General features: G+C 43.9%; 1 protein-coding gene across 1 annotated transcript in view; it reads left to right on the forward strand.

Moving 5' to 3' along the window:
- The window catches only part of LOC110494954 (voltage-dependent calcium channel subunit alpha-2/delta-3), a 55,259-nt gene that overhangs the window by 18,245 nt on the left and 18,299 nt on the right, over positions 1–18,715 (forward strand). The window contains exons 6-15 of the mRNA XM_021570293.3: positions 535–666; positions 1,994–2,054; positions 2,395–2,545; positions 2,817–2,891; positions 3,003–3,092; positions 11,553–11,666; positions 14,896–14,974; positions 15,634–15,767; positions 16,885–16,902; positions 18,619–18,690. Of these exons, the coding sequence (XP_021425968.1) occupies positions 535–666; positions 1,994–2,054; positions 2,395–2,545; positions 2,817–2,891; positions 3,003–3,092; positions 11,553–11,666; positions 14,896–14,974; positions 15,634–15,767; positions 16,885–16,902; positions 18,619–18,690 (926 nt within the window). The remainder of the gene's footprint in view (positions 1–534; positions 667–1,993; positions 2,055–2,394; positions 2,546–2,816; positions 2,892–3,002; positions 3,093–11,552; positions 11,667–14,895; positions 14,975–15,633; positions 15,768–16,884; positions 16,903–18,618; positions 18,691–18,715) is intronic.

Here is an 18,715-nt window from a genome sequence, read left to right on the forward strand (position 1 = left end):
ACAATGAGAGGCTCCCTGACAGGATCAGTCTCTGCTTTGGCTGTGTGTGTGTGTGTGTTTGTGTGTGCGTTTGTGTCTCTGTGTGTGTGTATGTATGTGGAGGCCATGCAGCAGAAGGACGGGAGGACAGTATTTTGTCAACCTCAATGTCCCTCCACCAGCAGGGTCAATAAGGGCCAAAGGTTAACGGTCCAGCACACCTGTGTTCAGTGTTAATGGTGATGATGATCATTATTACCTGGTTATTATCTCACTCACTCTGTCTCCCTCCCCTCTCCCCTCCCCTCCCCTCTCCTTTCTCTTTCTCTTTCTCTTTCTCTGTCTGTCTGTCTGTCTCTCTGTCTCCCTCCCCTCTCACCTCCCCTCCCCTCTCCTTTCTCTTTCTCTGTCTGTCTCTCTGTCTCCCTCCCCTCTCCCCTCCCCTCTCCTTTCTCTTTCTCTGTCTGTCTGTCTGTCTGTCTGTCTGTCTGTCTGTCTGTCTGTCTGTCTCTCTCTCTCTCTCCTGCTCACTGTCTCTCTGTCTCTCTCACTCAGATCCAGCCATAGTGAATGGGGTGTACTGGTCAGAGGCCTTGAATAAAGTGTTTGTGGATAACTTTGAAAAAGATCCATCCCTGATATGGCAGTACTTTGGCAGTGCCAAGGGCTTCTTTAGGCAGTATCCCGGTGAGTTGTGTGTGCGTGTGTCTAAGTGTGTGTCTGTGCGTCTAAGTGTGTGCGTGTGTGGGGGAGGTGCTGGGAGCAGTCACTGTACGAACTGCGGGGAAATGAAATGGAATCACTAAAAGGGTGATTTTGCTAATGTTGTAATTTTACAGACCGTCAGAGAGGATGCATATAGCAAATTAATCCGAATGCGTGAGTCCAGCAGCGGCATACCACAAAGCAGTCCAGAGCAATGGCAGTCAGAGATATTGGATCATTACAGCACCATCAGACAGCCACAGGGCTGACTGCAGTACTATATCCTACTGTAACACCACAAAGATGGCCAATAAGTGGTGATACAGAAATGCGTCCCCTTCTCATTGTAGTCATATCATTTAAAGTCATTCACCACTGTGGATGACAGTGGATGATGTCCTACATTAGGTCAGGCTAGTGTAGTGCTATGCCCCGTACACATCATGACGTGTTTCATGACGTTGTCATCTTCACACAATCTCATTCCACTGGAATGTATTATATTGTTTCAGGTGATAATTAAATGTTTTGTTTAGTTACTTTTTCCTCAACTTGTTTCTCTAACTTTCTAGCAAGTCAAGCTAGTTATCAGAGCAGCTAGCTAGCTAAAAGCTAGGCTAAGTTGAAGATAGTGTCGCTAGTGACCTCCACTTAACAATTCTCATCAAAAACAAAAGTCATTAACATCACAATAAAATAAAATGTGAGACAACAGTCAATTTAACATTACTATTAAAATAGTATTCACTATTCACTAAAACAGATTATGGACACAGTTATCCCTCTCACTTCGCCTCTTCCTCTCTGGCTGCATTGAAGACAACTCAAAGTTTGGAAAAATTTGAAGCATGCGACATCCGTTTTGCAAAGGAGCCTTCAACCGCAAGGGGGAGCTGTGGTACCACTCCGTTGTGGACGATCCCCATTGAAATGAATGACGTCCAGACTGCTCAGCAATGTAAACTGAAGCTCATGATTGGGTGATTATTGGAGTCAGGTGTGTTAACTGGGGCTGGGGCAAAACTGTGACACCAATCAGGCCCTCGAGGACTGGAATTTCCCAGGCCTGCTTTAGAGTGTAGGACATACTAGCATAGCACTGTGCCCTTCAGGGATCTGGCATCCTTAGACCCGACTCTCCTTTCTAATTTTTATTGAGTAGCAATGAAAGAAACGGAGACATGTTTAACCGCCATTTCTACAGGCAATGTGCAGCCCATAGTTGACTCTGGCACATCCTTACACTCCGTATGACTTAAACATGGTGCTTTGTGTATCTAGCTACGTGTCTTTCTCCTTATGGTTGCAGGGGTCAAATGGCATCCAGACGAACACGGGGTCATCGCCTTCGACTGCAGGAACAGGAAGTGGTATGCTTTTTCACAATAGGTCAACATTAGCCAATTAGAACACGGCTTCCTCTCTTGCCCTGTAGCCTACAGTTTGATGTCCATATCAAGACGTTTGTGCAGAGTACAGTATGGCAAGTCTTGAACCCTGTCACGTACATTGTCCATTTGTTGTGTGTTGCTTTGGCTCCGCTACAGTAAATTGATTCCAGTCAATGTTTGCTGCATTGCAGTCCTAGGTTGGGCAACGGGTTGTGTGTTGTTATCCACGCACTTGCTATACTCCCATGTATTTGATGGATAGATAGATCCAATGTTGGGCTACTGTGTGGATACTAGGTTATCATCCCTCCTTGCTCAGGTACATCCAGGCAGCGACGTCTCCTAAAGACATGGTGATCCTGGTGGACGTTAGTGGCAGTATGAAGGGCCTGAGACTGACCATTGCCAGACAGACGGTCTCCTCTATACTAGACACACTGGGAGACGACGACTTCTTCAACATCATCGCTGTCAGTATCATTAATGACCTGTTTGTGGGGGTGGGATTTTGTGTGTGTGTAAACTTATCTGTTTATTTGAGTAAAATAAGGTGTTTCTACAGCTCGTTTTTCTATACCGTGTTTATGATGATTAGTCAACCTCTTATCTAAAACAATGACAATGGATGAATAGGTATGTCTAGAATTTCCTGCACTGTGTGTGTGTGTGTGTGTGTGTGTATGTGTGTGCACTTCATGTATCATTCCACTCATATCTAACCCTCTCCATATGTGTTCACAGTACAATCAGGAGATGCACTATGTGGAGCCTTGTCTGAACGGTACATTGGTACGAGCAGACAGAAATAATAAAGCTGTAAGTTCCCCTCTCTCACACACACTTACACACACACACACACACACACACACACACACACGATTGTATGTAGATCATATCATGTTTGCCTCTTCCTATGTTATCTGTTAGCATTTCCGAGAACATCTGGACAAGCTGTTCGCCAAAGGGATTGGTCTGCTGGGTGATGCTCTGACCGAAGCGTTCACCATTTTAAATGATGTAAGTTCAGCCTCCGACTTTAACACTGTAAAAGTTCATTAATTCATTCATTCGTTCACCACAGACATTGCACAAAGAAATATACAGTAGCTACAGTTGAAGTCGGAAGTTTACATACACTTAGGTTGGAGTCATTAAACTTGTTTTTCAACCACTCCATTAATTTCCCGTTGACAAACTATAGTTTCGGCCAGTCAGTTAGGACATCTACTTTGTGCATGACACAAGTAATTTTTCCAACAATTGTTTACAGACAGAATATTTCACTTATAATTCACTGTATCCCAATTCCAGTGTGTCAGAAGTTACATACACTCAGTTGACTGTGCCTTTAAACAGCTTGGAAAATTCCAGAAAATGATGTCATGGCTTTAGAACCTTCTGATAGGCTAATTGACATAATTTGAGTCAATTTGAAGTGTACCTGTGGATGTATTTCAAGGCCTATCTTCAAACTCAGTGCCTCTTTGCTTGACCTCATGGGAAAATTAAAATAAATCAGCCAAGACCTCAGAAAAAAAATTGTAGACCTCCTCAAGTCTGGTTCATTCTTGGGAGCGATTTCCAAATGCCTGAAGGTACCACGTTCATCTGTACAAACAATAGTACGCAAGTATAAACACCATGGGACCACGCAGCCGTCATACCACTCAGAAAGAAGACGCGTTCTGTCTCCTAGAGATGAACGTACTTTGGCGCGAAAAGCGCAAATCAATCCCAGAACAACAGCAAAGGACCTTGTGAAGATGCTGGAGGAAACAGGTACAAAAGGCCGCTCAGCAAGGAAGAAGCCATTGCTCCAAAAACGCCATAAAAAAAGCCAGACTACATTTTGCAACTGCACATGGGGACAAAGATCGTACTCTTTGGAGAAATGTCCTCTGGTCTGATGAAACAAAAACAGAACTGTTTGGCCATAATGACCATCGCTATGTTTGGAGGAAAAGGGGGATGCTTGCAAGCTGAAGAACACCATCCCAACCGTGAAGCACGGGGGTCGCAGCATAATGTTGTGGGGGTGCTTTGCTGCAGGAGGGACACTTCACAAAACAGATGGCATCATGAGGACGGTAAATGATGTGGATATATTGAAGCAAATGGACAATGACCTTCCAAATGGACCAAATTACCTTCCCCAAGCATACTTCCAAAGTTGTGGCAAAATGGCTTAAGGACAACAAAGTCAAGGTATTGGAGTGGCCATCACAAAGCCCTGCCCTCAAACCTATTGAAAATGTGTGGGCAGAACTGAAAAAGCGTGTGCGAGCAAGGAAGCCTACAAACCTGATTCAGTTACACCAGCTCTGTCAGGAGGAATGGGCCAAAATTCACCGAACTTATTGTGGGAAGCATGTGAAAGGCTACCCAAAACGTTTGACCCAAGTTAAGCAATTTAAAGGCAATGCTACCAAATACTAATTGAGTGTATGTAAACTTCTGACCCACTAGGAATGTGATAAAAGAAATAAAAGCTTAACCTTTCTGATCTCCCCATCCCGGATCCGGGTTCGTGAATACAGACTCAAGCTCATTACCATAACGCAACGTTAACTATTCATGAAAATCGCAAATGAAATGAAATAAATATGCTAGCTCTCAAGCTTAGCCTTTTGTTAACAACACTGTCATCTCAGATTTTCAAAATATGCTTCTCAACCATTGCAAAACAAGCATTTGTGTAACAGTATTGATGGCTAACGTAGCATTTAGCATTAGCATTCAGCTGGCAACATTTACACAAAAAAACAGAAAAGCATTCAAAAAAATAATTTACCTTTGAAGAACTTCAGATGTTTTCAATGAGGAGACTCTCAGATAGCAAATGTTCAGTTTTTCCTGAAAGATTATTTGTTTAGGACAAATCGCTCCGTTTTCTGCGTCACGTTTAGCTATGAAAAAACCCCTGTATCCAGGATTGTGTAAATCTATCAGCAAGCTCATTAGCATAACACAACTTTAACTATTTATGAAAATCGCAAATGAAATGAAATAAATATGCCATCTCTCAAGCTTAGCCTTTTGTAAACAACACTGTCATCTCAGATTTTCAAAATATGCTTCTCAACCATAGGAAAACAATAATTTGTGTAAAAGTAGCTAGCTAGAGTTAGCATTTCGCGTTAGCATTTAGCGTTAGCATTAGCGTTAGCATCCAGCACGCAACATTAACAAAAACATAAAAGCCTTCAAATAAAATAATTTACCTTTGAAGAACTTCTGATGTTTTCAATGAGGATACTCTCAGTTAGATAGCAGATGCTCAGTTTTTCCAAAAAGATTCCTTGTGTATTAGAAATAGCTCCGTTTTATACATCACATTTGGCTACCAAAAAAAATCCATAAATTCAGTCCTCAAAACGCAAACTTTTTTCCAAATTAACTCCATAATATCGACTGAAAACATGGCAAACGTTGTTTAGAATCAATCCTCAAGGTGTTTTTCACATATCTCTTCATTGATACATCGTTCTTGGACACACGCTTTCTCTCCTGAATCCCAGGAGAAAATGCCCGCACCTGAAGATTACGCACAAATTTAGACAAAGGACACCGGGCGGACCTCTGGAAAATGTAGTCTCTTGTGGCCAATCTTCCAATGATATGCCTACAAATACGTCACAATGCTGCTAAGACCTTGGGCGAACGACAGAAAGTGTAGGCTCATTCGTTGCGCAATCACAGCCATATAAGGAGAGAATGGAAAACAGAGCTTCAGAAATTCTGCTAATTCCTGGGTGATGCATCATCTTGGTTTCGCCTGTAGAATGAGTTCTGGGGCACTTACAGACAAAATCTTTGCAGATTCTGAAACTTCAGAGTGTTTTCTTTCCAAAACTGTCAAGAATATGCATAGTCGAGCATCTTTTCGTGACAAAATATCGCGCTTAAAACGGGAACGTTTTTTATCCAAAAATGAAATAGCGCCCCTAGAGCTCTAACTGGTTAAATAAATAATTATTCTGACATTTCACATTCTTAAAATAAAGTGGTGATCCTAACTGACCTAAGACAGGGAATCTTTACTAGGATTAAATGTCATGAATTTTGAAAAACTGAGTTTGAATGTATTGGGCTAAGATGTATGTGAACTTCCGATTTCAACTGTGCGTCTTACATGTGCCGTATCTGTGTATCCACATCATGAACATCACACATAATGTAATATTCAACTCAGCAAATGTCTACTATGTAGAGCGGATGAAACACACAACACAAAACCTTAAACACAAATTGGTTCTCAAATGCGTCTTGGACTTTCCAGAATGACTTTTTACTTGATTGAACAACAAATACGTAAACACTCTTGGGTACACGCCAGAGAAGTTTGAGTAGAAAGGCAATTAGTTCAGGCACAATAGTTTCATGTCCCAACCTAATTGAATGATGAAAACAAGCAACATCAGTACACTCCAGCAAGGTGTACCTACTTATTCTCAAGCTCTGAGTACAGCGCGTCTCCTCCCCGTTTTCCCCGTTCGAAACGCTTCACTGCAATCCCCGCTATCCTCCGTTCCACCCCCAGCGAACACAGACACGTCGATTCTGAAGGTGATTAATGACTGTAATTAACGGTGCTGATTAATAAGGAGGATGATTGGAACACAAAGCCGGTGGAGATAAGACCTCTCTGCTCTCCTTTTATCTCTCTGTTTTCAGGCTAGCGGTCCGCCGCAACGCGCAGAGTCCCGGGAGCACGGCTTCAATGTCTGCATTGGTACGATTCATTGAAGCTAGTCCAATGAATATGGTAATCAGTTGGCCAATAAGCCCAGTGTGAAATGCATTGTTACAGTAGGCCAGGCTACCACCTTGGTGAATGGATGGAATGGATACTGACTGGGCTAGAGCCATTTTTCTCTCTGGTTTATCGCAGGGCAGATCGAAGGTAGGAGGCGATTGACTAGCTCTGGAGTGGAGTACACTGCAGCATTCTCAAGACTATGGTTTCCTGAAGGTGCTTGTGTGTTTCTCTGTTAGAAGCAGGACCGTGGGTCTGAGCATAAACACACCTTGACCATAATATTGATCATCACCATCATCCCATAATCTCCACATTTGTCAACCCTCGTATCCTACCCAGTAGCGGTTTGTGGGTAAAATCCAGTGGTGTAAAGTACTTAAGTAAAAATACTTGAAAGTACTACTTAAGTAGTTTTGGGGGGCTATCTGTGCTCTACTTTACTATTCATATTTTTGTCAACTTTCACTTTTACTTCACGACAATCCTAAGTAAAATAAGGTATTCCAAAATGTTCTAGAAATCTGTTTTCGCTTTATCATTATGGGGTATTGTGTGGAGATTGACTAGGAAAACATATCAAAAGTAAATGTAATAGCTAAAATATGCGTAAGTAAAAAAAAAGGTATAAATTAAAAGTATAAGAAGTATAAGTATAAATAATTTAATATTCCTTATATTAATCAAACCAGACGGCACAGATAGCCAGGGGCATGCTCCAACACTCAGACATCATTTACAAATGAAGCATGTGTGTTTAGTGCCACCACCAGATCAGAGGCAGTATGCATGGCCATGTTCTCTTGATAATTGTGTGAATTAGAACATTTTCCTGTCCTGCTAAGCATTCAAAATGTAATAAGTAATGGTTGTCAGGGAAAATGTATTAATTAAAAAGTACATAATTTACATAAGTATTCAGACCTTTTGCTATGAGACTCGAAATTGAGCTCAGGTACATCCTGTTTTCATTGATCATCCTTGAGATGTTTCTACAACTTGATTGGAGTCCACCTGTGGTAAATTCAATTGATTGGACATGATTTGGAAAGGCACACATCTGTCTATATAAGGTCCCTCAGTTGACAGTTAATGTCAGAGTAAAAACCAAGCCGTGAGGTCGAAGGAATTGTCCATAGAGCTCCGAGACAGGGTTGTGTCGAGGCACAAATCTGGGGAAGGGTACTAAAAAATGTCTACAGCATTGAAGGTCACCAAGAACACAGTGGCCTCCATCATTCTTAAATGGAAGAAGTTTGGAACCACCAAGACTCTTCCTTGAGCTGGCCGACCAGCCAAATTGAGCAATCAGGGGAGAAGGGCCTTGATCATAAAGGTGACCGAGGTCATGGAGGTGATAGTCACTCTGACAGAGCTCTAGAGTTCCTCTGTGGAGATGGGAGAACCTTCCAAAAGGACAACTACCTCTGCGGCACTCCACCAATCAGTTCTTTATAGTAGAGTGCCAGACGGAAGCCACTCCTCAGTAAAAGGCACATGACAGCCTACTTAGAGTTTGTGAAACAGCACCTAAAGGACTCTCAAACCATGAGAAACAAGATTCTCTGGTCTAATGAAACCTAGATTGAACTCTTTGGCCTGAATGCCAAGCGTCACGTCTGGAGGAAACCTGGTGGTGGCAGCATCATGCTGTGGGGATGTTTTTCAGCGGCAGGGACTGGGAGACTCGTCAGGATCGAGGGAAAGATGAACAGAACAAAGTAAAGAGAGATCCTTGATGAAAACCCGCTCCAGAGCGCTCAGGCCATCAGACTGGCGTGAAGATTCACCTTCCAACAGGACAATGACCCTAAGCACACAGCCAAGACATTGCAGGAGTGGCTTCGTGACAAGTCTCTGAATGCCCTGAAGTGGCCCAGCCAGAGCCCGGACTTGAACCCAATCAAACATCTCTGGAGAGACCTGAAAATAGCTGTGAAGTGACACTCCCCATCCAACTTAACAGAGCTTAAGAGGATCTGCAGAGAAGAATGGGAGAAACTGCCCAAATACAGGTGTGCCAAGCGTGTAGCGTCATACCCAAGAAGACTCAAGGCTGTAATCTCTGCCAAAGGTGCTTCAACAAAGTATTGAGTAAAGGGTCTGAATACTTATGTAAATGTGATATTTCAGGTTATTTATACATTTGCAAAAAAAATCGAACACCTGTTTTTCCTTTGTCATGGGGTATTGTGTGTAGATTGAGGGGAAAAACGATTGAATCCATTTTAGAATAAGGCTGTAAAGTGACAAAATGAGGAACACTTTCCAAATTGTCTGTATACTTCAAACTAAATACTTTTATGCTTTTGCTCTAGTAGTGTTTTATTGGGTGACTTTTACTTGAGTCATTTTCAATTAAGGTATCTTTACTTTTACTCAAGTATGACAATTAGGTACTTTTTCCACCACTGGTAAAATCACTTGGGAAGCCAAGTGCAAGTAGAAAAACATGTTGACTCACTCTACTTGTAGAGAAACGTCAATACCATCCTCCTCTCTTTCATGTTGACGAAACGGTCTATCACTCTGTCATACAGTACATGCTTTAATTGTTTTGTTGTCCTAGGCTACCTGGTTAAAATGCTTACTCGCTAGCCTAACTTCCATTCATGGGCAACGTTAGCTAGTTAACATTAGCCTTCTACATCTAGCTACATATTGAACTTCCGTCCTCTCCGGCCAGGGGCACAACAATGTATAAATGAATGGTTGGATCAGAATCGCCATTATAATCATTGCCCAGAACAGAGAATTAGTCCAAATCCCTAGCTCCATCCATGGCTGATTTAGAAAAAGGGACCATTTTAGCTAGCTAGCTAGCCAGTGAAGGACAACAACACAGCGAGATGCAACAATTCTATTTTTTTTTCTGTCAAGGACGTATGGTCTCAATGGGATTTGATAGGAGTCATGCCAAATCCAAATCCATTTTTGGTGCGCCAGGACCATTCCCAGTTGAGCTGTGAATGGCAAATGTTTTATACTTTATTTTGTCGTCAAGGAAGCCCAGATGCTCGCTGGCTTCCCTTGCCTTCAATGCAAAGGGCAGCAGAAATGCCATCCTCGTTTGGACCAGACAGCGCCAGATTGACGCTCTACACGTTGAGAGACTGAAGGGCGTTGTTTTGCACACTCGGATGTTAACTCCTGTGAGACACATTCAGCCTCTTGCGAATTGACGGAAAATTATGACACACAGAGAGATGAACGATCAATTATTTGTTGTTTAAAACCCCAAAATACTGGTCAATTTGTTTGGCATCCATGGATCCACACCACTGACCCTACCATGGAATCATGTATTCTACACTGCATCTGTTTTAAATATTATAGTGAACATTATGTTCTGTCTAGGTGGTATACAATTCTTTGCCTCAGACAAACCGCCGTAGCTTTAATATGGCTTGCGGTGTCAAATCGTTTAGCGATGACCATATTGTTGAGAAAATATATGTAAATCACTTGCTGTGTTTGTCTAGGTCTCTCTGACATATCTACAGTAACTCTTTTCCCTAGCTCGAAGGGATGCTCTGAGCAAGGTCAACTTTTGGAAGACGGCAGGTAGCCTAGTGGTTAGAGCATTGAGCCAGTAACTGAAAAGTTGCTAGATCGAATCCCCGAGCTGACAAGGTAAAAATCTGTCATTCTGCCCCTGAGCAAGGCAGTTAACCCACTGTTCCTAAGCCGTCATTGTAAATAAGAATGCCCTTAACTGACTTGCCTAGTTAAATAAAGGTGAAAAAATACACACACAAAAAAAACTTGTGGTAATCCGCAGTGGGTACGGAGACCACTGTGCATGGATGTGTAAGAGGTGTGTGTGTCAAAAGAGACAGTCCGTGTGGTATTGTAATCCTGTGTGTGTGTCCACACACATTCTTGCTATGCTGGTGTGTATTGGGAGCAGAGTCATGCTCTGCTCAGCAGCTTTCGGACGGCGATAAAGGCGCTCCCTTTACAAACCTCTATTTCTCCACATTCCCTCTGTCACACAGGTCAATAAACCAGTTAATTACCGCCATGCATCTTCTTCCATCAGATTCATGTGGGCTGCACTTCCCGGTTTATTTACAAAGAGATTATCTGTGTTTTAGTCCCTGACGGGGCCCGTGGGCACGCCGGGCGCCAGTATCAGACATCATCAGACATCAGCAGTGAAAACAGCTATTACACGGCCACGGGCAGAGATGACAGGCACAGAGTCTCAGAGCAAACCTGGGTTCAAATACTCAAACACTACTTGAAATCTTTCAAATACTTTTAGCATTTTCGTTTGGAGTGCGAGATGGGCAGGGTTTGCACTCCTTGTGAGTATTCTATTGGTTCAATTGTGTCAGACTAGCTCAATCAAGCCCAGGTAATCAAGCCCAAATAGTGTTTGAACCCAGATCTGTCTCGGAGGGAGCCCAGGTGTCAGAGACAGAGATGGGATAGGATTAGAGGAGAGATGAACACGCCCCGTGAATAAATGTTGCTCCTTTTTGGAGATAGACATCTGGATGTCGGGAAGACCGTGGTGCACAACCTGTCGTTGATGTTCCCATCTGGTTCAACTCAATGAGTTTCCTTATTAGAAAAATAGTAAATAGTAGATCATCTATATCAATTAATCATCAGAACTTTAATCAACCAAAATCTGCCTAAAACTACAGAGTCAAGTTCCTAACGATGTATTGTGTATCTCTGTGTAAGCGTGTGTGTTCTCTCTGTGTGCGTAGTTTAACCAGACTGGGCATGGCAGTGTGTGTAGCCAGGCTATCATGCTGGTGACTGACGGGGCAACACAGATGTACGACGATGTCTTCGCCAAGTTCAATTGGCCAGACAGAAAGGTGAGATACTGGTCATGGCTGGGAAGGCGCTACAATAGGTAGTCTCTCTCTCTCTCTCTCTCTCTCTCTCTCTCTCTCTCTCTCTCTCTCTCTCTCTCTCTCTCTCTCTCTCTCTCTCTCTCTCTCTCTCTCTCTCTCTCTCTCTCTCTCTCTCTCTCTCTCTCTCTCTCTCTCTCATTCACTAACACACACACACACAGCTGCAATTTTTTATTTGTATTGCTATAAAATGGACAATAACTTGCATTTATCAAACTTACTATACCTACCAATCCTATCTTATATTTCTTATTTCTTCTGCAAAATAACTCAGAGATTTACAGCCATCTCCAACACCCCTGAAATGGATTCAAGTTGCTCAATCTCTTCATCAGAAAAGTCTCATAAAACTCCATCTTCGTAAAACTCCATCTTCGTAAAACTCCATCCTCGTAAAACTCCATCCTCGTAAAACTCCATCCTCGTAAAACTTCCTTTCATCACCCTTTTGTTGCAGAAAGTTTTCCTCCACAGGAAAATGCAAATGAGTGCAAATGGACTTTGTGATTTACATAAATGCAACAGAAACCCACAGAAATGCTTTTTCTTCATGTGGGGGGCAGTCGAGTCATTCTTTCAGATTCAAGTGATAGAATTTGAATTCAAATGGAGTCCATTGGTTTCCTGCAGGAACTTGATGATCTGATATGTACCTAAATGCATTTGAAACTTGTAATACTCAGAAATACACAAAAATAAGCAATGAACCAAATCCTGGTAAAAAAAAAAAAAAAATACAGTATTTTTCTCAGTATTACCATAGCTGATGGAATTTGAAGGTATTGCAGAAGATACTGACGTCCCTGTGCCATCCATGGTAGGCACTGGTTAAATCACTGGGTGTGTAATCTTAGATAGCGGAAAGAAGCGTCCAGTCTTGGGTTATTGCCACCAAAACAGAGTTCCAAATCAACATTTGTGCCTATCAACCAAACATTTCAACATTCCATTTTCAATTGCTATGTCATCATTTTCAAATGTAATTGTATTCTAATCAATATAATCACCATGGCAACACTGTTGCTCTTATCAACCAAACATTTACAATTCAAACATTCTGGCAACTTTGCTTTGGTTGGTTTTGTATTGTTATGATAACGACACACCAACACTCCAATCCATCTCTCCTTCTCATTTTCTCACTGCCTCGGTTTTCCTTTCAAACTCTCATTGTGAATCTGTTTCATTTGAGATTTCCTTCATGCTTGTGCCGTGTTTCCCTTCCTTTGAGACTTGTCCTTTTCCATCGTTTTAAAATGACGGATATTAGACGGCAGTTTGATTTCCCTTCTTGGAACGTTTGGCGAAATGTAGTTCTTATTATCCAAGTACAGCTCACAGCCCAGGAAATGTACAATTGCGTGAACTATACATGTATCTCATAGAGCTGACCTGACACACCCTGACATTTGTCCTTAACCAGAGAAACAGGAGGGATAAACCGTTTTCAAGGGCAGAATCATGGTTCAGCCTCAGTCCCTGAGCCCGCACTCGCGCAATGGTTTGCGCGGCACACAGAACAAAGAGCCAGTCGAAACCTAAAACATTTCACTCAAGCTGATTTCCTTTGCCTATTAAGCGCCTCTCTTTTTGAGCTGTTTTATCCAAACAGTCCAAACCCTGTTCAATGACCAGAAGATACGGTAACACTTCACTTAAGCTGATGATTAATGTCCATTTTTCACTTGACCTTTATTTAACCAGGCAAGTCAGTTAAGAACAAATTGTTATTTACAATGACGGCCTGGCAAGAGGCAAAAAGGCCTCCTGTGGGGACGGGGCTGGATAAAATAAATTAAAATAATTGAAGACAAAACGGACAACACATTACGTAGCATTCATAAAGCCTTTATAAGCGTGACATAAAGAGTCACAATGGAGGGGCTGCGTAGATGGCTCAGAGAGCTTGTCCCTGGCGTTCAGTGGCATCTCTGTTTGACCTCCATCCACCTCAACGACCGATTGGCCTGACACAATCAGCCACTCACGCAGACAGCGAACTCTGCTCTTGCGTGTGCTTGGCTGGAGGGAGAGGACTGAATGTACTCCAGTGTCTGGCCTCTCTCCTCCTGTCTTCTCTCTGCCTCTACTACCCCGGGCTGGCTCTCAGTGCTCTGGAGCCCTTCTTCTCCTGTACGTATCCACATAGAGTAGCCTTCTCCCTGCCTCTACCGCTATACTGCCCCAGACTGTAGCTCTGTGCTGTGGAGCCCCTCTCCTCCTGTATCTACTCTCAGTCATTCCCCTGCCTCTACCCCTGCCTCCGCCTCTGGCGCCCCAGGCTGGCAATAGAATCTCTGAATCCCCTCCTCCAGTACCATAGGCTTCGCCCTGCTTCTGCCTCTCAGCCTCTGTCATTGTCGCTCCAGACTGGCTCTATATTGGAGGGTCTTTCTGGGGGGGTGTTTTCTGGGCCACTCTGTGACAAACGGCTGGGTGAAAGCATTAGGCAAATGCAATTGAAATTAAATGGGCTGCTGTGCTATTCACAGTGCAATAAAAACAGCAGCTTACGGCCCTTTTGTCCAGTCCTATCAAGCAAATGCGTGTCGCACAAAGGGGCAGTATTTGGCAGTGTAACTCCCCCACCCCCCCTTCCCCAAACATACCCAGAGGGGCAGTATTTGGCAGCCGTTCACTCCGGTTCTCCTATATGCTTAGCATAGCATCTGGAGCCAATGAGCCGTGCCGTATTGGCAGAGAGTCACAGAAAGTGCACACATGGACCCGTTCCCATGTCCAGCTTGAAGCCCTCTGATTGGCTTACGCCACAGAGAGAACGTAACCTGCCTCTTGTCTCTCCGTGCTGTCGACTTAGGTTTATACATACACAGAGATCTAATGAAGCACAGGCGTGCAGATATATGGATGGATGGATGAGCAAGAAAGGGAGCAAGAGGAAGGGAAAAACAATGAAAAGGAGAAAGGGATGAGGAGAGGAGAGGAGAGAGGAAGGGAGAAATAAAGATAAATAGCTACGGAGCACTGGTCTTTCCTCGTGAGGCACATCTAGCACTGTAGTAGTGCATACAGCCACCCCTCATCTCCTCTCTCCAGACAGATAAAATGAGAGCAGGAAGATGGAGCCCCATGTCGTTCCATCACGGTGAATGTTTATGCACTCTCTATTTAAATCTGAGCTGGCTACCACCCTGTAAACGCCTGACGATGCTGTCTCCTCTCCGTATAGGTGCGCATATTCCCTTACCTGATTGGCCGAGAGTCTGCCTTTGCTGATAACATGAAATGGATGGCCTGTGCTAATAAAGGTGTGTCTCCTCTTCATACTATACCATAAGAAACACATACACTTGGCTGTGTGTAAATGTGTGGGTGGGTGTGAGTGTGTGTCGGGTAGATAGGAATTGTGGTTATTGGTGTGTGTTTATCAAAGAGGTGTGTGTGTGTGTGTGTTTTGGGGAGGGAAGAGAAGAGACGCAGGTGTTAGATTGTGAGTGTGTTTTGGGGAGGGGGGAATTGTGGGTGTTAGTGTGTGAGGTGTGGGGAGCGAAGATATGCAGGTTTTAGTGTGTGTTTGGAGGTGTTGGGGGTGGCTGTGCTGCTGATGTGAGCAGTGCAGAGCGGAGCAGCAGTGGAGTGACACAGAGGGGTCAGGGGGCATCCCTGCCTCATCCCTCTTCCTGTCAGAGCCTTTCCCCCTGACCGCCTGCCGCTGATGGCTCCCGTGTGCCCACGCTCCGGATGAGAGGAGAACGCTCTAGACTGGGAAAGTCACAGTCAGGAAAACTGATGACTTGCGGGATTACACAGCCCAGCAATTCTAACCTTATTCTGATACTCACAGTAACACACACTTACTGGGAAATGCCTGTGAAATACCTTAATGTGATACTGTGTGTGTGTGTGTGTATGTGTGTGTGTGTGTGCCTGTGTGTGTGTGTGTGTGTGTGTGTGCTTGTTGCCTCAGGGTATTTCAGTCAGATCTCCACACTGGCTGACGTACAGGAAAATGTGATGAGGTATCTTCATGTTATGAGTCGTCCTAAAGTCATCGACCATGAGCATGACACGGTCTGGACGGAGGCCTACGTGGACAGCACTGTAAGTTTCATAGTGAGTGGAAAAAGTTAGTGACTGTGTGTAAGGTACATCATGTACTGTATGTACTGTATGTCCACCAGTGTACGTAATCAGATTACTTTTTATAAGTAACGAAGTCAAGTGATTGCGGTACTTTTTCAAATTGGGTATTATTAATACAGTTACTTTGTCAAACAGCTTTCAGAATCATATCTCTGCCGGGCTTATATTTCCATGATCCAATCTCGACCTGCGAGCGGAGAAAGGATGTTTGGATAAATGTCATGACAGCTGCTGTCCAGAGAAATGTATAGAGGGCGCACCCCTCATCTTTGCCATTGATCGCTTCTGTGATAGCAAAGCCCATAGAGAGCTGTTGCGTCTAGTGGAAAGTGTGCCCTCTATACATCTCTATGAGTCCATTGTGTATGTGCAGTCTATAACCAGAACTGGCAGCTCGAGAGAAAGATTTTGAACGGAAAGATAGGGAATCGGTACAGATGTTTGGCTAACAGTATATACGGCTAATTAAGCAGCCCCTATAGAGCGCAGCACTTGTAGACGAGCACAGGAAAGCAGCGCCACAGATGAAAGGAGAAACAAGCGATCAAAGCTGAGTTAGTAAGTAGCACATCCTTGGTAGAGCGCGCGGCTCGCCTTGCTCCCTCCGACAGTCAAACAAACTGAAAGATTTTGAGTCGTAATGCAATGTAACGCGGAACTTAAAAAAAAAAAAAAAGATTTAACAAGTAATATGTAATATATTGCTGTTTCAAGTAACTAATCCCAACACTGGTTTCCACCCTCTATATGAGTTCATACTGTATGTATACATGCCCGAACATGCTTGCGTATCGGTGAGTGTGTGCGAGGGTGCGTGCGTGCGTGTATGTGAATGTGCGCGTGTGTTCCTGCATCTCTCTGTGTGTGTGTGTGTGTGCGTCCGTGTCCTCTCTGATCAGTCCCCTTCATGCTACAGGATTGATTCCTCATTATGAGCTTCATTAATTCTGACTGGAATGTTCTGCACTTCTGTGTCTAGAATGTTAAAATGCAGGAGGAGCAGTCTGTCTGTCTGTCTGTTGTACAGGAGGAGAGCCCAATCCTCATTTGTCATTTTTGCTGTCTCCTTCTGCAGCTCTCCCAGGCACACAAGGTAAAGCCTCTCTCTCTATCGCTCTTTCTTCCTCACTCTCTCTCATTTCCTTGTCATTTAGAGAGTATTTACTGTGCACATTTTGACTATTTTCCATTATGGTGTATAACATGGATAGCTTATTTGAGGTGTTATATGGTTGCCATGGATCTTTGTCTGTAATCTGGTTGCTGAGGGTCCTTGAGTAGTGAGTTTCTCCCCTGCTGTGAAGTTAAGGCATTGCAGCCGCAGTTGAGACTGCTGTAATGTGTAAAGCTCTGCTTCTACTCAGTATGTTGATTGTCCACTACTGTATGTGTATTGTGCACAGTACACACACACACACACACACACACACACACACACACGGCCACAGAGGTAAGGGCTGGGGGTTGGGGGGGGGGGGGATTGTCCTCTGGCGTGTGTGCTCTTGTATCTCAGCCACAGAGAATCGCCATTCATCATTCTGTGGATCATTGCCTTTTATCTCCTCAAGCTCGTAATAAAACTGACATTGGAGCGGAGAGAGGAAGAGAGAGAAGGAGAGGGGACGGGGGGGGGGACGGGGGGGGAGGCGGGGGCGGGGCTAGCACAAGGTCGTTTCCCAGAAAGTTCTCGTATCTACTGCTGCGTATACCCAGTGAGTCTTTACTAAGCTCCTCTGATGGACTGGGAGATTCTACCAGGGTTTACCTGTACAGGTGAGACTAGGCTTTGGAGGCTGTCGCTCTGGGGGGAAGCGGGTTGGTCGATGGTGAGACCCTCCATCAGTCATTTTGTCGAGCAGCCAAGACGATCCCACCCTAGTAACCGTTCATTGCCTCTCTCGTACGCACGTACATGAACACGCACAACAGCCAAACACGTAAGCACACACACACACAAGCACACACACACACACACAAATAGCCACACACTCACCATGGCTGCGGGAAGATCTTTAGGGGTGGGAGTGCACTAATTTGGTGGATGACATTTTTAAAACTATTTATTTATAATTGTCATATTCATTATTGTTTAATTGTGATTTATAAGTGTGTACTGGAGCACCCTTAGAACCTCTACTTCCAGCGGCTATGACCCTCACACACAGTGCACTCACAGCTGTGGCCGTGAGCCTCTGAGGTGAGGGAATAGCAGACCTAGTTTCAGTGAGCTCATGTGTTTAATCATGTCAGTTCTCATCCTGCTGAACACAGCCCCGTTCTCAAAATGAAGACACACACACACACACACACACAAACACACACACACACACACTGGGGATTGCTCTAAACTGGAGCTTCGCTGTGCATTTACTGTAAAACCACAAACCGCAAGCAACATTTACCATATATTTACACTGCAGACTCACTCCTATTTTTTTTTAAAGCATTTGGCGACACAGTGTTTGAAGTTTATTTTGGTAGGGTTTACTTGGTAGGGATGGACATTTGGTGCATGTATTCCTCTATTGACACCGAATAGGATAGCGTTTAGCATCAGTCAGACATGGAATACTGTAGCAATAGCCTCTAAAGGTTAAAGTAATTGGAAAATCTCGATTGCAACCTCCTCGTGTCCTCTCTCCTCGTCTCCCTCTCAAAACCCATTGGAGGAGAAGGTCAGAGGGGAGGGACCTCTGGCTTTCTTATCCAATGGGTTTTGAGAAGGAGACAAGGAAAGAGGGCGCGAGGAGTAATGCAATCGAGATCGGTCTTTGCCACTTCCTGTCACTGTCACTGTGTTCCATCTCAGTCCAGAAACAAGAAGGGCCCAAGCCTGATGACCACTGTGGCCATGCCTGTGTTCAGCACCAAGAACGAGACCGTAAGTGTGTGTGTCTGTGTGTGTG

Source organism: Oncorhynchus mykiss, chromosome 17, assembly GCF_057628025.1.
Source record: "Oncorhynchus mykiss isolate SJ-2025 chromosome 17, ASM5762802v1, whole genome shotgun sequence".
NCBI lineage: Eukaryota > Metazoa > Chordata > Actinopteri > Salmoniformes > Salmonidae > Oncorhynchus > Oncorhynchus mykiss.